The 22,897-nt window shown below is 36.7% G+C and overlaps 1 protein-coding gene across 5 annotated transcripts in view; it reads left to right on the top strand.

The window, feature by feature from the left end:
* auts2a (activator of transcription and developmental regulator AUTS2 a) overlaps positions 1-22,897 on the top strand; it is a 568,280-nt gene that overhangs the window by 123,075 nt on the left and 422,308 nt on the right. For all 5 annotated transcript variants that reach the window (XM_056466220.1, XM_056466218.1, XM_056466221.1 and 2 more), the window contains exon 3: positions 3,659-3,877. In XM_056466220.1, the coding sequence (XP_056322195.1) occupies positions 3,659-3,877 (219 nt within the window). The remainder of the gene's footprint in view (positions 1-3,658; positions 3,878-22,897) is intronic.

Below are 22,897 nucleotides of genomic sequence, written 5' to 3'. Positions count from 1 at the left end.
GGCTGGCTTAGTAAGGACCAGTGACGTTCTTGCTGTGAGGTGACAGTGCTAACCACTGGGCCACCGTGCCACTCATCTAAGAAAGGAGGAGGAGCAGGGGTGGAATGGGGGGATTCTTCAAAATGAAGATGGCTGTGATATGGAACTTAGGGTATTTATAGTGACTAAGGAATAATCTGATTGATGAATCATGAATTGGCTATTGCATGGCAAGCTGTGTTCAATCATAAGCATGTCATCCTCTCGAAATTAGTTTATAAATAAACCCCACGTAGTGCATGAGTGTGTGTGTGAAAATGCAATAGTTTATGGGTGTTTCCCAGTACTGGGTTGTGGCTGAAAGGGCATAAAATGTATGCTGGAATAGTTGGCGGTTTTTTTCACTGTGGCAACCTCTGAAATAGAGACTAAGTCGAAGGAAAATGTTTGAATGAACCTTTATCGAATATAGAACTTTTTCATTCCACAAAAGGTTGTTTATAGAGGGAAGAGAGTGTCAAGACAAGGTTTCAGTGTCAGAGAGCTCCCTCATCCTCCATAGGCAGCAAGGTTTGCCTTGTTTGCAGTCAAGAAAATAACAAAAAACATCCTCAAAACAGACAACCTGCCTTCAGTGATTCAATCAGAGTGTTATCAAGCTACGAGAATACTTTTGTGCACACATAAAACAATGAATTACTATAGACTATAGCACTGGGATCAGTTAAACTTTTTAAAAAGCATTTAAAGACATCTTTTTGGTCAGGCTTTTAATTGACAGTATAAGTGTTTCTGAAGTTGGATTTTTACCTTGTTTTATTATGTTTTCTTATATTGATATGTGTTCTTTTACCTGTGTTCTGGTTTTCTCTTATTGTAAAGCACTTTGTGACTCAATGTCTGGGAAAGGTGCTTTATAAATAAATCTTTACTTACGTACATTAATATCAGTATTTTAGAAAGTAATATTGATTTTATTTACTTATCTGAATTTTCAATCCAAATGAAGTGAATGAATGATTTGCTCTTTATTACTGATTGAATCAACATTCTTAAAAGAATCGCTTGAATTATTAAATAATAAATAATGTCATTTGGCAGTTAAAGATGGTACAAAAAAAGTTAGATGTTACTTGTCACTATCATTGTTACAGTCTCAAGTGGATAGTTCATCCAAAAATGAAGAATTATGTTTTTTGTTTGAGTTTCTTTCTTCTGTTGGACACAAAAGACAATATTTTGAAGAAAGCTGTGAACTTGTAACAATTGACATCCGTATTGTTTTGCTACCATGGAACTTAAAGGCTACAGGTATCCAGCTTTCTATAAAACATCTTCTGTTGTGTTCAACAGAAGAAAGAAGCTCATAAAGGTTAGGAACCCCTTGAGGGTAAGTAAATGGTTAGTAAATTGTCATTTCTGGCCAAACTATTCCTTTAAACTATATAATTTATATAATCTAAATTTGAAGCATTTGGGTTATTTTCATATAGTGATTTTGCCATACGTGTTTATTTCTGAACTATGAACTTATAGTACTTCTAGTGATATTTTGCAAGGCAGAAATAATGATACATCTTTTGTTGATCAAACTGACACGGTTTCATCATGACATTGGTATCTCAGGAACAAGCATGAACTCAGATCTGAATGTTCTGTTGAATCTTCCTACTTGTATTGCATACTGTATTTTGAATCCAAATCTCCTTTCACACAGGTTTCCACGTCGTTGTGCTGTTTCTACTAGGCGCTCCTCGTCTGAACTGTATCGAATATCTCACTTTTCCTTCCTTTGGTGTAGTGTTTTCAGCACGGGAAGTATCTATCTCTCTGTAGCTGCAGTATAATAATGTAATTGATTGGTTCTGTAAGCAGAGATATGTGGAGATACACTGCTCCCCTGCAGAGACGAGCTTTGTCATATTGAATATTGATCTTCCTGTCTGGAGAAGAGAAAGTTGTGTCAGACCTAAGCGCTGCTCTTCTGCTTTCTCTGCTGTACTTCAGACTCCTTTTATCATAAGGTTTCTGTGGGGTAAAGATTATTTTATTTAGCAGCTTGCTAGAACAATGTGTGCTGAAGGTAGACAAGTGTGCACTGCTTAGAGTGTATAATAGGTTTTAACACATGTTACATTGAGTCTACAGCTGTAAGGGTTTCATAATGTTTCTTAACGGTCCTCAAAGACTGTATTTTCTGCTTAACACACTATAGAAAACCATTTTAACATTTTATTTAAAAAACAAACAAGTATATTGTTATACTTTTAGTACTTTTTTGATACTAGCAGTTTGCATTTAGTCATTAGATACTGCTTATTAAACAGATACTAGTAATTATACAGAAGGGACTAGTATGTATTAACTTGATAGTACTTATTCAATTCTATATTTGTTAGATATTAATTCCTATTACAGGGTGGCATGGTGGCTCGGTGGTTAGCACGGTTGCCTGACAGCTAGAAGGTTGCAGGTTTGCATGTTCTCTTCATGTTCGTGTGGGTTCTTCTGGGTGCTCCGGGTTCACCCACAGTGCATAATTCAAAGACATGCGGTATAGGTGTATTGGATTAACTAAAGTGGCCGTAGTGTATGAGTGCATGTGTGAGAGTGTATGGGTGTTTTCCAGTACAGGGTTGTGACTGGAAGGGCATCTGCAGCCTAAAACATATGCCATAATAGTTGGCGTTTCATTCCACTGTGGTGAGCCCTGGTAAACAGTTGAAGTCAGAATTATTAAACCCCCTAAATGATTAGCCCCTTGTTTATTTTTCCCCCAATTTCTGTGTAACGAAGAGAAGATTTTTTTTTCAACACATTTCTAAACACAATAGTTTTAATAACTCATCTCTAATAACTGATTTATTTTATCTTTGTCATGATGTCAGTACATAATATTTACTAGATATTTTTCAAGACACTTCTATACAGCTTAAATTGACATTTAAAGGCTTAACTAGGTTAATTAGGTTATCTAATTAGGCAAGTTATTGTATAACTGTGGTTTGTTCTGTAGACTAACAAAAATTATCGCTTAAAGGAGCTAATTATTTTGACCTTTAAATGGTTTTTAAAACATTAAAAACTACTTTTATTCTAGCCAAAATGTGTTAACTTCCATTTTTCTCTGCCATTTCTTCAAAATATGAGATTTTACTCCAGTATTTTCAAAGGAGTTTCTGCGCTGGTCTGCTGCCACAGACGGTGCTAGAGTTTACACGCTCTATCATCTCATTTTAGGATTGAACAACTAAATGAGTGCTTTAGTTTATTTAAGTGATTGTATTTTAATTACATTACGATGTTGATGCAGTAAAATGAACCTTATAAAATTTAAATTAGTCACAGAAACCTTTCACCGAAAGTTTACGTTGGCTGAAAAACACTAGCTGTGCATATAGCCCATTGATTCCACAAGCTGCTAGTTATAGCGCTATTCTCTACTATTTGAAATAATTATATTAATTAAATTTTAATGTACCTGCTGTACTATGGGGCCAGACACAATTTGGCTTCCCACATTCTATAAAACATCTACATTTGAGTTTTGCACAAGAATGAAACTCACACAGGTTTGAAACAACTAAATAATGACTTAATTTTATTTTGGGGTGAACTGTACTATGATTTTGTCATCCAATAAGTCTTTAATACTCATATATCTGTTGTTTTCTGGCAGAAGGACATGACACTTAAGCCCCACGAGCGGAGGCAGAACCAGGCAGGACCGCTGCGCAAGAAGAAGCCTGGCCGAGTGCCCAACGGACTGAGCCTGGACCTACACAAGGACCGACTCAACCACAATAACCACCAGCACTCGGACCAGGAGAACAACCCTCGGCTGGCCAGGACTCACAGCAAGAAGAAGAAGAAACACCTGCAGAAGAAACACCGACCCGTGAGTCACATTTTATCTCTATACTGCCTGTGTTCAAATATCACAAACGTTATCTTTTCATACTCAAAGAAATCATGCTGGGAGCTTTTATGTAGTTGGTAACTTTGCGTATTTATGACTTATCTTTATTTAGAGGAATTCTAACGTCTTTACACAATACTGTGTTTGAGCATCAGCATTTGGTTGGAGTAAAAGCAGTGTCAGACAGAACAATTAATTTGCATAGGTTTTTATAATGTTTTTTTTTTGTTTCATGATTGAAAACCAGTCTATTTAGTATATATTATCTTGTTTTTCAAAGGTTTTTGGAATTATGTTTTTATTATTTTAAGTAATAAGTAGGGCCAGACAGAACCTGCATTTTTTTGCATTTTTTGCTATTTCTGCTGAGAATTTTGTAAAAAAATCTGCGGATTTTAGTAGTATCGTAACTAAAAACTTAATGTATGAAATAAAATTGATAAACTTTTATTTAATGTTTACAATGCAAATCCAATTAGATCCACTCAATTGGTAAACAAAGCAAGTCTCTCGTATAATATAACTATTAAAAGACGGAAATTATTACTTTACAGACTGTATTGTGAATCATATGAACATTTTAAAATTACTATTATTATATCATAATAATATTAGTGAAATTAATTGAAAAGCTGAAAAAATATAATTTTACACACATTTACACAAGTAAGTACATAGACTCGATGATGGGCTAAAAATCTCCGGAAATCTGCTGATTTCTGTGCGCACAGATTCTGTGTGGGCCAAGTAATAAGTTCAATTTGAAGTACTTTATTAAAAGCTTTTTTAAATATTACAATTTCATTTTTGTTCATGTTTTTTTTTTTTTTTTTTTTTCAGATCATTTCAGTGCTATTATACTGGTGTTTGTTAATTTAATTTAATTACTTTTTTATTTTATTTTGCATATATGCATTCATTGCATTATCTGTTTTTAAGTTTTGTGTTTTTAAGCTAAGATTGTTTTAGTTTCCATTGTTAGTTATTTACATTTTATATATTTGTATTATTTATTAGTTTTTTACTCTATAGTTTTGCGCTAATGACCAGGGCCAGAGAGAATCTGCAGACATTTTTTTGCTATTTCTGCACAGAATTTTGGGAGGATGTAACTAAAAACTTAATTTATGAAATCTTTTTTTACTTGTATTTAATGTTTACAATGCAAATGTAATTAGATCCACTTACTTGATAAACAAACCAAACTCATTTAATATATCTACTAAAAGACAGAAAATATTACTTTACAACCTGTATTGTAAATAAATCAATTGAACATTTTTATATTAGTCAATAATATTACTGAAATTAATTAAAAACTTAATAGGGTATATGCAGAAGTATGAATAAAGACTTTAAATTTTGCAGTAACCTGCTTCTGACTGTATGTCGTTACAAAATCAGAACATTTAAGGTCTGTTTTCTTTAAAAAAATCAACGATCTTCACTGCCTGATTGATATATGATATAAAGTGGGTCTCAGATTGTACAAGAAGCACTGCATTAAATTCTGTTTTCTCACGCCATGTCTTTAAAATATGGACATTTATTTTACCACAGTATCTTTAATGGTTTTTCTGCAGGTCCTGACAATATGTGCATGTAAACGGCTTTTCATCTCGTTTTACACTCGAACAACTAAATGAACGCTGAAGTCTATTTAACTGAGTGTATTTTAATTACATTACAACATCGATACTGTAAAAGGAACATAATGTATAAAATTGAAAAAGTCACATTAACCGCTCACCGGAAGTTTATCGGTATGGGAAGAAACACTAGCTGTGCACATGCCCTATAAATATAAATTTACACACATTTACACAAGTAAATAAATAAAATCAATTATTGGCTAATAATCTGCGGAAATTTGCTAATTCCGTGTGGGCTTACCAATGACCTTGCTGTTTGTAGGATTTTATCTGTTCACACCATCTAGTTACAGTTGACCTTAATAAGTTGCTGCTTTGTTTCAGTGCAGTCTTATGAATTTCTTTTCTAAATGAAGTCATGATTAGATTGTGTAGAGATGATGTACACCTACAGTCATGCTAATTTCTCAAAGCCTCATATAATGTCAGTCTGTCTTCACCGAGAATGACTGAACAACAGAAGAGGTGCGACAATCTGCTTCCATTAAAGCCGAGCTCATTTAAATCAAGTAATTGCCACCGATCATTAGCCGTTTCTGTCACAGCACAAGACTTATTACTGATCTAATCGGAGGAGGTAATTAATATGACACAGGGTTGGTGGTTTTGTTGGGTCTTCCAGACAGTACACGCTGACAAAAGTGTGGACTGATTTACAAAAGTGCCAAAGTGTGGAGCGAGAGAATAATCGAGATTGTGTCCTCTAAGATTAGATGTGTAAAGACACTGCTGATTAATTCTGTCATTAAGGATGAACGAGAAAAAGGACAGGCTCCGGCTTTTTTTGGGCACTTGTTTTATGGCGCTAATTAAATTAGTCACTCTTGTTATTGTTGCTGCGAGGTGTTGCTCTCTTGCTCTTTGTGTTTGCGTGCGTTTGTGACATCCTCTTGTTTTTACTAATGAGTATTTATGGCATGTTTACACAGAGGAATTGCCACTGCAGAGTAAGCAATCAGATGGCCACATACGCTACATTGAACACACAAACACACACTCATAAACACCCTTAAAGGAACAATTCATCCGAAAAATGAAGATTATGTCATCAGTTAACCCTGATGTACTTCAGGCCAAATTGAAGAATTAGCTGCTGTGAGATAATTTAGAACTCAATAAGGCCATAATAAATTAATTTGGAGTGTTTCAGCATTTCTAAAGAGCTTGCCAAATTTGCAGCACAATTTTGGAAAAGTTTCACATTTGAACTTCCATTTGTCTGTGGCAATTATGTTATAAGTGCAACACAAGCTCATTAAAAATGTGTGTGAAACAGCGAAAAATTTGCCTGTAATTTGTAGGTACAAATAACGTTACTTACAAACGGCACATACAGTTGAATCCAGAAGTTTACATACACTCTAAAAAAAGGAACATAAACTTTTCTTTTTTAAATGTCTGATGTTAAATCATACTAAACATTTAGTATTTTAGGTCCCTTAAGATTACATTACATTAAATAAATGATTTACATTTGCTAAATGCCAGAATAATGAGAGAATTAAAAAAAAAAAAAAATTTATTAATTTCTAGACAGTCAAAAGTTTACATACATTTCCTTGGTATTTTTTTTAGCTTTGCTTTTAAACTGTATAACTTTGGTCAAATATGTTGGGTATCCTTCCACAAACTTCTCACAATAGTTTGAAGTAATTTTGACCCATTCCTCCTGACAGAATTGGTGATTTGTAGGCTGTCTTGCTCGCACAAGCTTTTTCAACTCTGCCCACAAATTATCCATAGGATTGAGATCAGGGCTTTGTGATGGCCACTCCAAAACATTCACTCTGTTGTTCTTAAAGCACGTTTTAACTAATTTGGCAGTATGCTTAGGGTCATGGTCTGTGTGGAAGACCCATTTGTGGCCAAATTTTAATTTCCTGGCTGATGTCTTGAGATGTTGCTTCAGTATTTCTACATAATGTTCTTTCTTCATGATGCCATCTATGCTGTGGAGTGGACTAGTCCCCCACAACATGATACTGCCGCCCCATACTTCACAGTTGGGTTGGTGTTCCTAGGCTTGTAAGCTTTCCCATTTGTCCTCCAAATGTAACACTGGTCATTATGGCTAAACAGTTCAATCTTATTTCCATCAGACCACAGGACATGCCAAAAATTAGTCTCTTTCCAGTGTAATTTTGCAAATTGTTATCTGGCTTCTTTTTTTGTTGATTCTGGCTTGTTGATTTTCCCATGTTGTCACAGAAAGAAGCAGAGTGTTTGAGGTTTTCCTTAAATACTATTCTACAGTTGTGCCTTCAATTAACTCAAATGTTGTCAATTAGCCAATCAGAAACTTCCAAAACCTTGACACCATCATCTGAGCTTTTTCAGAGGCATGATAATCTTATTGTATGTAAACTTCTGACTTTCAAGAAAAGTTATAACAATTTCTCCAAAAATATCTCTCTCATTGTTCTGCTATTAAGCATAATATAAACAAATTTGATAATCCTAACTTACCTAAAAGAGAAAAAGTTTAGTCACATTAACATCTGACTTGTTTTTAAAATGGTTATGTGCCTTTTTATACAGTGTATGTAAACTTCTGGTTTCAACTGTATAAGAAAACGCAGCCCAGTAATGCTGTGTTCACACCAGACGCAGATGCGCAAGTGATTTACATGTTAAGTCAATGCAAATACGGGAATAGACATCCTGCGTGAATTAAAAAAATTACTAATTTTTCACAAATTTAAATTATTCAAAAATTTGTGCCTGTATGTGTTTTTTCGACTCTTTAAGTGGCAGTTGTCATTGCCTTGCATTTTATGAATCCACAAGGACCACATTTTCAGCTAAAGCTGTTTTTAAATGTAAAACTGAAGAAAGTCACATATATTACAACTTGGATTGTCTGGAGGTGAGTAAATTACCAACTAAAGTATTTTTAACTGAACTCTCCCTTTAATGGTGCATTTGCACTGCATTTGAAGAGTCATGCGTGCTTGAAATTACAAGAGTAAATCATGACCGTAAATATTTTTTAGGGGTTATATATAGCTTTAAAGACATGCTCAGAGGTGTACACACACTTTTCCTTAGACAGAAGCTGTAGACAGGAAGGATACAGATACCATTTGTCCTTGTTAGAGAGAGTGGGAGAGAGAGATTGTGTAGCTCTCTCTCTCGTTCATCATGTGTATTCTGCCCATGGCTGAATTAAAGGCAAACAAATCCATCTCTCATGGAGCAGTCCGAGGGAAGTGATGGCTGGGACACTTTAAGCTTTTATCAAACAAGGCAATGGCCATAAACTTGAGTTATGCTGGATGCTGGAGAATTAAATTCCCTTTCTTCATTGTTTCTTCCTCTTTTTCTCTCTCTCTTCTTTTCTGCCCAATCATTTGTGTGTGTGTGTGTGTGTGTGTGTGTGTGTGTGTGTGTGTGTGTGTGCGTGCGTGCGTGCGTGCGTGCGTGCGTGCATGCGTGCGTGCGTCGCAGTGTGATGTTTCATGGTAGCATATTAATTGTAACTAGTAAACAGATTAAGAATATGTGGTAAATATTTTGGTAAACTGTTTATTTTCTTATGCTGATGCATTTAATTCAGGGAAATACTGAATATAGGGAATAGTAAAATTGTGAAATATGAGTGCTGATACAGTTTATTACTTGCTACTGAATTACTTACACTGAATTAAAATGAAATTATTACAATAATTTATTATAATTAATGTTTCACATAGTTGAATATTCTAACACTTTTTAAAATATCTTTCAAAATAAAATGTCCTTGTGATGGCAAAACTACTGTCAAAAGTAAAATTAACCTTTTTTACTATTGTTAAATTTATTATAATCAATGTGTTATGTATTCGAACATTTGAACACTATTTAAAATACTTTTCAAGATACAGAATGTCCTTGTGATGGAAAACTACTGTCAAAAATAACCGTCATCACTACAGTTTATAAAGTCATCCTAATATTGTATGCAAATATCATATTATGGTGCAGCAGATATTTGTTTTTAAAGTAGAAAGTTGAAAAGAAAAATGGTTGTGCTGCTTAATATTGTAATATTGTTTTGCAACATAAAGGCCTTTGCACACTGAAGGCCGAAATTTTCGTGTGCGTATTAATATGCGAAAAAATCATCACGTAAACAAACCTTGCGCAGTCCAATGCGTATTAATTTATCCATTTCGAAAAAACAGAAACGTTTGGGAGCATAGGCTGCATACTGTGTTCATCCAATCAAAGAGCTGCGATGGATTATTCCGAACTGCGAAGTTTATTTCAGGAAATCAGTGAAACTTTAATACATTGCTTGTGATACTTCACATTTACGTATGTAAACAAATCTCAAAAAGAGACTGGCAGTACCTAGACATTATAGATGGTGGCCACATTGACCTGTCGAAGCAACGAACGAGAGCAGACCGTGCTTTCTATTATTATAACTATAAGCTGTACGTCAAATGTATGGACACACACACCAAACAGCAGCAGGGCAGAGATGCGCCAGTCACTGAATCCAGCATATAGGGGTTCTCGACTGTCCGCCACATTCTTTCTTTGTTTTATGCAGTCATAAAGTTATCTGTAGCTGAAATGACGGCATTCTATGTATAGCTTTTCGCTTGTACGAAGGCTCTGAACTCTCAAAACACCTCTCAAACACCCTTTTTCAGATGCGAAAAGTGGAAAACAATCAAACCCGGTTTGAATTTTTTTATGACGGACGAAAATTACGAATGAAAATTTCGGATTCAACCTTAAGGGCCCTGTCATACACCCGGCGCAATCAGGCGCAAGGTATGGTTGCCCCAACGTGTTGCTATTTTCAGACCAATGCAACTTTAATTTTCGCCACATTGTTTAAATAGCAAATCCATTTGCGCCACTTTGTGGACTCATAGGTCTTTCGGTCTAGAAAAGAGGTGTGTTAAGGCGCATTGTTGATGCGTTGCTATTTTGAGGAACTGAAATGTACTGCGCAATAGACCAGCTGATCTAAACAAGACAAGCAGGTCTAAAGTCCAGCGCAGTTGTGCGCATCACTTAAACATTGCTTAAAACACGCAGGATGTACAGCAATACACAAATATCTTTACAAATGAAAAAGAAATAAAGGATTAATTAAAAATAAGGGGGGGTTAAGTTTATTCATGACAATTTGCTTTTGTATAATGTTATTATTATTAGCAGTATCATTTATTATATGCATATTTATATTTGTTTTATTAAAAACAAGCTTAGATTTGTCCACCTGTCAGGTTTTGGACCATATTCCATTTTGTCCATTTTGTCCATAGTCCATTTTGGACCAACAAAATTTTCTTGTATTACAAAACCAACCAACTTTTTCGTTATAGTTTTTTTTTAACCAAGCTGTAAGTAAAATGCTTTTTTATTTCTAGGCCAGAGTCCAGTTTTTTTTTTCCTGCAGCTAGTGGAGCCCATCTTGCACTCTCCGCCTTTGTGTATTTGTAATGGTGAGTGTCTGTATATATCTATGTGTGTGTGTGTGTGTGGTTTTGAAGCTCCAGCAGATGGGTCTCAGTGTTTCCTGCTGAGTTGACTCAGTCGACAGCTCTGACTCACCTTTATATCGCTGTCACACAAAATATTGTTCACAGTCTCGGCTTCAGAAGCCCTGGCCATCTCTCCTGAGCCCTGAACAGCTGTCCACTACAGAGGAGCATTTATGTCACATACTGAAAAGGAAAACAGGATTACCATAAGACTATTTTCCAAAGCATCGGTCAAATAGTGTCGTATGGACAGATGCTGGAGTCTGGCCCAGTGTCTTGAGTTGAACGCAGAGAAAAATCCTGGACGAGGCTAAGGAAGTATAATTGATTACGTATCATTTCTGATTAAGTGAAGGCGAGAACTTAGAACTATTTTGAATTGGTATGCTGAAGATATTATCCTCCTAGGGCTTGAGGGTCGACATACGGGGACAGCACATTGTCATTGTAGCTCTTAAGTGGCTATTAAAAATACTTTGAATGTTTTATAATTTGTTACAGACATACGGTGTCATCTTGCAACTGTTTTGCAGCATATGAAGTGTCCCAAACCCTATTTTTAACTGTCCAAAATAGGAAAAGTGTTGTTTTTACTCTCTGATAGTCAAAGCAAGTTAAAAAAAAAATTCTCTGTTATATATGCATTTACAAAATTCAGGAAAAAGTGTTTTTTGTAAATTCGGACCATGAGTCCACATGTATGGACATCATTTTTCCCTAAAAGTACATGATATCAAAAGATGATACTTAAATTTTTATTCTAATTAGGTTCCAATAAGCCCGAGCTTAGCAAAGAGAAATAAAAAATGCATGTAAAAAACACATTGGGCCTTAAGAGGTTAAGGAATAATGTGTGTAGCCAGGTATTATCCTAATTTTTAAGAAAAACAATCAAAAACTCACTGCACCTTCAAAATGGTCCAATAGGTGCTTTGACCAAAAATCCCCAAATAATGAAACGACTGAAGAGAAGTCTGCACACTCTTAAACATCAAAGTTCAAAAAGGCACCAGTGAGATTAGGAGACAAGCAGCTTACTGATATGAAAAAATGCAAATGTTTTGGTAAAGTGTTAAACATTAATGGGAAAGGGGAACCAGCTTTTGAGGATATAATTTACATGATAATTTTGATCACATGATCAGACTAAACCAAGCAGAGAGGGGCTTAATTATTATTTGATCTTAATTATTTTATGATGGCAGTGACTATTAATTTTTGTTAATCAAAAAACAAACAAATAAATAAAAAATGACAAAACTATATATATATATATATATATATATATATATATATATATATATATATATATATATATATATATATATATATATATATATATATATATATATATATGTATGTATGTATGTATGTATGCGTGTGTGTGTGTGTGTGTGGCCGTAAATGCTTTTTTTAATGTGGGGCATTAACCTGTATAGTATATGCATTTTTTAAAATATATTTTGTTAATATTAAATCACATGAGGGTAAAATAAAAAAAACACATTATTATTATTATTATTATTTTAATAATAATTATTATTATAATTATTATTATATTTAATATTATTTAACATTGAAATGATTTGCATTTATTATAACAACACCAACAACAAAATTAATTAATTAATTTATTTATTTATTTATTTTTTTTTTTGCAGTTGTCATCATATTATATGATTATTATTATTATTATTATTATTATTATTATTATTATTATTATTATTAATATTGTTACATTTAATATTATTTAAGATTTTAATAATTAAATAAGTAATATTTAAATATTACTATTATTATTATTATTATTATTATTATTATTATTATTATTATTATTATTATTATTTAAAAAAAAAAATAATTATGTGTTAATCAGACTTGTTCAGGTGCCCTGACAGACAGGGTCTTTCTAGGCTCAGTCCTTTTTGCAGTAAATCCCATGCAGGTCCAGCAACAGCAGTCATATATAAACATAAAGCCAGCAGCAGTCTCAACACCTGACATATTGCCTTCTCCTGATAAAAGCCTGCCGTCAAGAAAAAGCAAACACTCAGCTCTGCTTTGCTCTGCTCTCCACAACCACTCTTTGTCAAGCTCTTATAGGCATGTATGACAGAGATATATGAACCAATGCCTCATAACCCACTGGTAATTAGAGACTGCAGGAATGTGACATGTTTGGAAATACTCATTACAAGAGCTGTCATAACCACAACGACAGCTGTGTACACTTCATATCAGATACTGTTTAAAAGGAGCTCGCTTTATTTTGGGGTTCTTTATTTAATAATATTAGTCCTCCTGATATTGACTTTTTGTTATTGACTCATAATTACTGTGCATTGATTGTATAAGTAAAGCGGTTAAATCTGTACAGTAGTTATGTTTAGGTGTGGATGTGGAACATGCAGAAATAAAGTCTTAATATACAGATGATACCACACAATTTCAGGTCAATTCGTAACTTTTTGATTTAGTAGCTAAACTGTATTAATATGAACAGTCTCATTCAAACAATTTGTGCGAGTTAACCATGTTTCTGAGAATACGTAAAATAGTTACATTCCTTAAAGCATTTAACAAACATAACTAGCAAAATGAAGAGTCATTTATAGTAATAATTAGTATTGACTTTATCATTGTTATTTATTTAAATTAAAAAGTGCCTTTTTTTTGTAATAGATAATTTTTTTTATTTTAATCTATGATATATTACCATGGGCAACGCAGTCGTGCAGTGGGTAGCACGTTCATCTTACAGCAAGAAGGTCACTGATTCGAGCCTCGGCTGGGTCAGTTGGCGTTTCTGTTTGGAATTTGCATGTTCTCCCTGCGTTCGCGTGGGTTTTCTCTGGGTGCTCCAGTTTCCCCCACAGTCCAAAGACATGTGGTATAGGTGAATTGGGTATGCTAAAATGTCCGTAGTGTATGAAAGGGTGTGTGTGGATGTTTCCCAGTGATGTATTGCGGCTGGAAGGCCATCCGCTGTATAAAACATGTGGTGGATAAGTTGGCAGTTCATTCCGCTGTGGCAACCATATATTAATAAGGGGATTAAGCCGAAAAGAAAGTTAATGTATTAACATGATCAAAAATCACAATAAAGACTTTTAAATTTTTCTTTATACCCATCAAATAATGAATAAGAATGTTTTTACACAACATTTTTGACATTATTATGTGAAGCTGATATGGGTATCTGAGTTAATTATATTTTTATTATCAATTTTATAGTCAACACAATCAGTTATTAATATCTTGATGAGCTGCATTTCTTCTGCACATTCCTCAATATGCACATCACTTCTGGCCGCTTGTGTATGTAGTGTATACATTAAATATTAACAAGTCACCCCCCCAAAAAAAAGAAGCCATGTGGGCCAGCTCTAGCATGGAGAGCTGAAGTGTGTGTCTGAGTTCATGCACTAATCAGATGAGGTTAGCATGCTTGTCATTCGCCTGGGAGGCTGTGTGTGTGTGTGTTTATGAGTCAGTATCTGTGTGTGAATGTGAAGTGTTTTTTTTCTCCTTGTGTGTGTGCATGTGTGTGTGTTACATGCTGAGAGGCCCATCTGGCCAGACACAAACACACGTTCTTTGGCCTTGCCGCTGGGAGCTGTGTTCAGTTGTGTGTGTGAGAAATGTACACAGTATGACAGTGCTGAAGAGGACACAGGGCCACTGTTGTCCTGATCAGTGTGTCCTCTTATTTACACATAGCCCTGAGTGGTCAGAGTCAGTGTCTGCAGGAGGCATCTGAATATGCTCCAAGATGAACTTTTTCTGGATTGCGATGGTTTCTTCCCATCATGAACAGGTTACTAATTAAGCAAAGTTTTAAAGTTCTTTAATATTTCATTAGAAGACTTAAATCGTAAGACAAAACTAATTGAATTTGATGTAAATTAGAATTAATGACAAGTGTTATACTGAATATTAAATAACGTTTAAAGTAGTTTTGAATAGATTTTTTACTTGAATATTGAACATTTGAAATTTAAGACAACTGATTTTTTTAAGGTAGATTTTCATAGTTTACCCAAAAAATAAAAGTTCTGTCATTTACTGTTCCAAACCTATATAGAGTCATTTTTTTTGTGCTGCTAAACTCAAAGGTAGATATGGATGGAATGATCTGTTTAGTTATTGATATTCTGCTAAATATCTTCCTTTGTTTTCAGCAGAACAATTATAGTAAATGGGTTTGGAAAAACCTGAGAGGTGAGTAAAATAATGACAGAATTTTCAGTTTCATTCTGCGTTTTGGGAAACAGTGGCACAGTGCGTAGCACGATCGCCTCACGGTAAGAAGGTCGCTAGTTCAAGCCTCGGCTGGGTCAGTTGGCATTTCTGTGTGGAGTTTGCATGTTCTCCCCGTGTTTCCTCCGGGTGCTCCGGTTTCCCCCACAAGTCCAAAGACATGCGCTATAGGTGAATTGAATAAACGAAATTGGCTGTAGTGTATGTGTGTGAATGAGAGTGTATGGATGTTTCCGCGTGATGGGTTGTTGATTAAACGGCATCCGCTGCCTAAAACATATACCGGAAAAGTTGGGGATTTATTCCGCTGTGGCGACCCGAGATTAATAAAGGAACTAAGCTGAAAAGAATATGAATGAAAGAATTTTGTTAAAAAAGCTTTTTTTGGCGTGATAAAATCTGCTGAAAACACATGAAAATCCTCATTCTCTCTGTTTTAATCAACATTATATGTAGTGTTAAATACGATTAACTAGTTTAAACTGAAATCAAATTGATCTGAAGGAGATTAATAAAGGTAAAGTTTCCACCTGAAAGACTAAACAAAAATGTGTTGTCTATTTGTAAAATAGGCAAATAAGAAATTCTACTCATTTAAACAGTCTAACATAGATGACATCTGGTAATGGAATATCGTTTTTTTTTTTGGCTTGACCAACTGCAAAACTGTATAAGGCAGGCATGTCCAAGCTCGGTCCTGGAGGGCCGGTGTCCTGCAAAGTTTAGTTCCAACCCCAATCAGACACACCTGGGCTAGCTAATCAAGCACTTACTAGGCTTTCTAGAAACATCCGTGCAGGTATGTTGAGGCAAGTTGGAGCTAAAATTTGCAGGACACCGGCCCTCCAGGACCGAGTTTGGACACCCATGGTATAAGGTGTCCATCTGAAATTCTAATTTTTACCATGAGGGACCTCGATCTTAGTTCTGACAACTTTTATGCTGAAATTTTTAATGACGTGACTTCTTAGGAATTTGACCAACATATTGTTTGGGTGGGTTGTGTAAATTATGGTACAAAAACCAGTTAATAAGCAGTCAGCACTTTTTATGTTTATTTTTATTGTTTCTTTAATAATATATTGAGTACTAAAGAAGTTTATAAAAATCAAGCTGTTAAACTGATCAGTCACATATTCCATATTACATAGCCCAAGAGCGGTTACTCACTGAAGCTAAGCAGGGCTGAGCCTGGTCAGTACCTGGATGGGTGACCACATGGGAAACTAGGTTGCTGTGGGAAGCGGTGTTAGTGAGGTTTAGCAGTGGGCGCTCAACCTGTGGTCTGTGTGAGTTCGAATGCCCTAATAAAGTGAAGGGGATACTATATTGTCAGTGAGCACTATCTTTTGGATGAGATGTTAAACCGAGGTCCTGACCCATGATCATTAAAAATTCCATGGCACTTCTCGTAAAGAGTAGAGGTGTAACCTGTGTGTCCAGGCCAAATTTCCTCTATCGGCCCTTACTGATCATGGCCTCTCAATCATCCCTATTCACTGAATTGGCTCTATCACTGTCTCTCCTCTGCACCTATAGCTGGTGTGTGGTGAGTGCACTGACACTGTTGTCCTGTGGCTGCCATCGCATCATCCAAGGGGACCAGAATGTCCACGGGTCCTAAAAAGTATTAAAAGTTGATAAAATACTCGCATGGTCTTAGTTTTACCCATAACCAAATCATAAATAATTAAAGATAAGTTACACACAAATTGCCACCTGTCAATCACTTTTTCCACGGGACTCTGGTATAAATAGGCAGAGTGATCTGTGTCGTTATAATGGCGTCCACAAACTTGGTAAAAAATTGTGCACAACCAACAGGACCCAACCAACAATATCTTAGGTTTTCGCTAAAATTGCTAAGTACAAGCGTTAAAGCAAGATTGGAGCAGTGTACTGATGATGTGACACGTTACCTGATAGATTCAAAAGACAGAAGTGTCGTTAGATAGAGAGAAGATGAATTAAATCTCAAGTTTAACAACTATAGTCAGACACGATCCAGCGGTACATCCTTGATAAACTATCCGACATGCACTGCTCTCTGGGCATGACGCTGCAGCGCATGACAGAGTGTTTCTGTGTGTGTGGGTGGTCATGTGATGTGCATTATCAGCGGTATAGTGTGGAAGGAGGTATTTTCAGAAATGCTAGATGAAACGCCAGTGTGGACGTGGATTGTTTTTTTTGTAAAGTGCCATTTTAAAACCAAGACACAGTAGTGTAAACGGCTAAATGGGGCCATTTGTATTTTTTGTGAGCGCGTTGCTGCTGTGACGGGGGCAGGGCGGAAGATCGCGATGGCTATCAGCCATCGACGAAGGACAGTGGCATCGTCTATCAACCCAACCCTAGCCGGGGCGTGTCCAGCCAAGCTCCTCCGTTCGGGTGATGTCATGTAATTTGCGACAAATGCGGGAAGGTGATGTGACGCTCTCCACATGTACCAAAACCATAGATCGAAACAGACAGGGAAAACATAAGTTTGCGTACTCCTGGTTGGAGAAAGACGAGTTTAAACAGTAGCTGAAGCCTATCGCTGAAAAAAACTGGGTAATTAATTCTTTCAAGCTTTGTTTATTCTAAGCTTATCTGAGTTCTGTTGCATAGTTGTGCTCCATTGATTGATTTAACTACATCTGTTTATTAACAACTGTTTATTAAGTTAAAGGTTTGATACTGATTAGAAATTGAAGTGGCGATGAGGTATTAAAATTTTCCCAGAAGGTCTTTAAAAGTCTTAAAAGGGTATTGAAATTACTTTTAGGATTCCTGCATTGACCCTGTGGACAATGCTGCACACTGGTGGTGGTGTGAAGAGACCCCCCTCATGATTGTGAAGCTCTTTGGGTGTATGGCCATACACTATAAATGCGCTATATAAATACACATTACATTCATCAAGAAGTTGACAGAGCAGGAATCTTTTTAGCAACATGTTTCTTTGCATGATTATTACCAAGTATGGAAATCCTTTCTACATTTTGGCCTGTACTCATTCAGTTTTTGGGCGTTGCTTATCCATCTCTTCCCTTTCTTTCCCCTCTCTCTGTTGTCTGTGTTTCTGCCACAGAAATCTGCCCTAATGTTGTCTCTGTGTGACAGTCGCTCATACGCACAGCCAGTAATAATGGTGCTAATGTAATGCTAATGCTACTTCCTGTCAGCCCCCAGCGCTTCCTTTTCCTCTGAGTCTTAATGCTGTTTGACAAGACTAGGCCATGATGTCCCCCTATCACAGTACGTCTCTAATTTCTCCCTCTTGCTCATCTTTCCCTCTCTCTCTCTCCCTCTACGGAAGGGACAGAATTAGCTCTTTTTCCGCTCGCCATGTATTACAACGTCTCGGCTTGACAGGATTGGGTAAGGCGTTAACCTCGCAGACAAGCTTGTTAAGCATTGTTGTGGTAGCGACTGGGCTAAAGACAGGATAATAGACATCCCGCCTGCCGCCTGTCCGTCAGCTCGAGGACGGGCAGTTCATCTGCTGAAATGAAGCGCAGGCAGTTTACGTGTTTGGATTGTAATGCGTCGGACAGTTGCTGTCAGTCAGAGCACTTGCGGAGCCAGTATTAATTGCAGCTCACTACAGCACTTAAAGAGCAGCAGCGCTAAAACTGCACGTCAGTCAAAGCGGCCCACTTAGCCTACATCAAAAACTAATGGCCCTTTAGGAAAAGCTGTATACACTCACACAAACACACACACACACACACACACGCACACACACACACACACACACACACACACACACACAGACACACTTTTTTCTGTAGAAGGACAATGTGACATCCTCTATCACAATCTTGCAGAGTCATAAACAGGGTAAATGACAGTTTATTTGTATAGCGCTTTTCACAATAAGTTTCAAAGCAGCTTTACAAAAGGTGCACATTATTGCATTACAATCAAATTAGGAAGAGTTAAGGTTATCAGCTACCATTAATTTATTAGTTACTAATAACTTTATCTAATTAACTAGTAACTAATAGCTTTTAACAGTTAAAGTTTAACAGGGGTCTTGGAGGGCCGGTGTCCTGCATATTTTAGTTCCAACCCCAATTAAACACTCCTGAACAAGCTAATCAAGCTCTTTATAGGTATACTAAGGCTGTTTCTCAATTCCAAGTGTGCAGAGAACGGACTTGCGTTCTTGTGAAGACCGGTCTTGCCAGTTGTCCTCGGAAGAACGAATTCGGGAGACCACGAGAACAGAGAATGCGTCCTGTGAGAAATGAGATGCAGCATTCTTCCTGATGGTCACTTTTATTTACAATTTACAGCATTCATACAATGATTTATTTTTTCCCCTTTTCAAAATATATACTATGCATAAACACATCATAAATATACATTGCATAATATAAATAAAACAGATTTTAATACAAATTACAGCAAATAAACGCACTTAATGTGTTCATTCCTTTATTAATATTTTCATGGTAATGTTAATATTCACTGTTTCATTTAGGGAAACTCCTGAGGTAAATATGTTATATCTCTGAACTTTAATAATATTTAATAATCAGATCGCTTTATGCAAATACCCCAGCTCAGACAGTAGCCGATTGCGGACTAATTTCATTGGCTGATGCTGCTATGATGATTGCGTCAGCCCCAACTTCAGACACGCCCTCGGTCAAGCTTTGATGCCAAAGCCCTATATGAATGCACGGTCAGAGTACTCACTTTCACAGACAGCTGACACCAAATCTTAATACTGAACTCCTGGATTTTTTTCTTCCTTTTAAATGCACTGCACACATTGTTTATTACTGTAACACATACATTTTGTTTTTCTTAGTATTAAATAAGATCTATAGATACTTTAAGTTTTTTTTTCATTCTCTTCATTCCTTCCATTTTCCTCCTATTTGAGGAGAGGTTGCTAACCAAACATTTCTTCAGAATTCCATTGCATAAGACATTTTTTCAGTTTTTTATTGCATTCGTAGAAGCTTCAGTGGAGATATGAGTCAATGGAGAAGCTGGTAGTTCTCTGCGTTTGTGTTTGTTTTTCCATTGGTCTGGCCAAAACGCTTCCAGAAAAAGGGTCTTGATCGGCTCATAGAGATGGAATTCAGCTCTCTGTGGATCAACTGTTGTACATCTTGACTGGAATCGAAGACCAGTGTTTTAAAATACAATTTGTGTAGGCTTATTTAGAAACTCCAGCCATTCCTTGTTGTAAACCAGGCCAACGAAGCATATTATTAACTGGTACATCATAAAGTGTGTTTACAAAAACGAATATTTCCAACATAGGCTCATTCTGAAACATAGCCCTATAGACATTTCTGGAGATCACAAATTATGTATCCGGAGCTAAGTATGGCTGCATTTTATCTTTAAACAGAACAATACAAGCCGGTATGATGCTGTTCCTTTTTTCACTTACCAGCTGACTGCGCACCTCCATATGGACGTCTTTTCCGCTGTTACCAGTTTGTCCAGTAGCTCGACATGTATGTGAAAAGCTTAGCAGAGTTGACCGCGACAATGGGGTTCAAGTCTGGCAAAGAACGGTTCCAGAAAGCAGGTAAGACAAAAACAGAAGCCAAAAAAATAAAATAAACAAGTAAATAACAGGGTGAGAATGCGGCAAAATCAGTTGAGGGCTTTTCCTTTTTTGGATTGCTTTTTAAAACACTGCGGTTCGGTTTGGGGAAGTGGGTGGTCGGGTCAATCGGTGCTTTTTAAAACACTATTGGTTTATGGAAGGAAGAGGGTAGTGGGATTGGTCAGTTGGTCAGCCAGTAAATCAGTCAGTTGACAGCGGCCTTTGGTGAACTTACGTGAATGACACTCTCGAAAGAAACTTGAGATCTGAAAAAGCATACACAGCGGCCTCTGGTGCATCCGTGAATATAAAAACTGCAATAATCCCCTCAAACCTGACCATTTATTTCATAGATTCTTTACGATTATAATAACTACAGTCAAGAAAATCCTTTTGAAAGGCTGTTCCGCCTGTTCTCTTAACTCGTTCTCCACGATGACATCATTTCCTCCTCTCCTCTGCCGAGTATAGTTTGCCAGACTAAACTGATTTGATTGTAATTCCCGAGTATAAGCTCCGTGTTCATAGCTGAAATGCTTTTGAAGCATAAAATTGACTGGAGCAAGAGGAGAAAAATGTGATCACGTTCAAGTCATTTGTGTCCAGCAGCTCACAGCTAATTGCTTGTAATGCGATTCTTTCCTTCCGCCTCAGTAGCTGGTTATCATGACTCTGTTGTTTCGCCTTTAATCCAGTAATCTTGATTATTCTAGAGATATTGATTTGTTTGTTTTAAGGCCGTTGCAGCATAGCCTTCGCTTGAGGTCGACAAAAAAGATCACTAGTTGCTAAGAGGCAGTTGGATGACATTAGAGCTTGATAATACTCTTGGTTGATGTTTTTTTGGATAAAATTCTGACTGCTAGGCTACACAAACATGGATCTCGTTATATTTGTCTGAGTGGTTATATTAGATGCATCATCTCTCTCAATGGCCTTCAAACATCTCATAGTGCTTTGGATAATATTTTTTTCCTCGGAGGGATTTCACAAGAGTATATTATCTCTAGATTTCGGAGAAGAGCAGTCTCAAGCGATGTTTGCAATGTGATTCCTATTATACTGTGGGTTTTTGCCATAGCAAATGCTTTTATTATGGCATGAATAAATACTCTTTGACTGTTAAATCCTAACCAGTTATGTTGCAAGTTTCTTCATGATGTTGGAAAAAATACTTAAAGGGATAGTTCACCACAAAAATGTGGTTAGCAGTCACCTCACAGCAAGAAGGTTGCTGGTTCGAGTACCGGCTGGGCTTGTTGGCATTTCTGTGTGGAGTTTGCATGTTCTCCCCATGTTTGCATGGGTTTCCTCCAGGTGCTCCGTTTTCCCCCACAGTCCAAAGACATGCTGTCATGAGCCAGGTCTGATCTCATTAATTCCCTCATTTTCAGCGTTGTTTTCCCCTTTCTCGGCTGTAGAGCCTTTCTATTTGCAATCATGGCTTTGGCACCTGCCTTTACTCATAGCATATTAGCTCCTCTATTTCTACCTATGTGTTCTTTTTTTCAGTGTCAGATTATTACACTTCTTGTAGTACGTTTACATTATCTGTGCATCACCTCCCGATGTCACTCTCCCTCTGTATCTTGCCCTGTCTAAGTTTGTCTTGTCTTGCGTGAATCAGTATATGTTCTCAGCCCTTACCTGCACTCTGCTTTGCCCGACGATCTCCAGCCCGAAAGTGTCTAAACTGGACTTCTTCTCAACCGGGGTTGTCAGTGTTTGCCAGCTCTCCTCCTCTGCCTTCTCACCAGCCAGCTTTGCAGGCTCCCTCTGTGCTCACCCGAGCCTTCGTATGCCATACCAGTGCTGCGCACAAGCCGAAGCCCAGCCTGCTCCACCCTGCCTTTGTTTGACTTTGTGCCTATTAAACTGTCCTTATTTTGCTCGCACCTCTGGTGTATTGTCTGGTTCGTTACACATGTGCTATAGGTGAAATGGATTAACTAAATTGGCCGTAATGAGAGATTGAATGGGTGTTTCCCAGTACTGGGTTGTGGCTGGAAGAGCATCCGCTGCGTAAAACATATGGCGGAAA

Source organism: Danio aesculapii, chromosome 10 (genome assembly GCF_903798145.1).
Source record: "Danio aesculapii chromosome 10, fDanAes4.1, whole genome shotgun sequence".
NCBI lineage: Eukaryota > Metazoa > Chordata > Actinopteri > Cypriniformes > Danionidae > Danio > Danio aesculapii.
The sequence above is the reverse complement of the archived record's forward strand: the minus strand, read 5'-3'. Positions and strand labels throughout refer to the sequence as shown.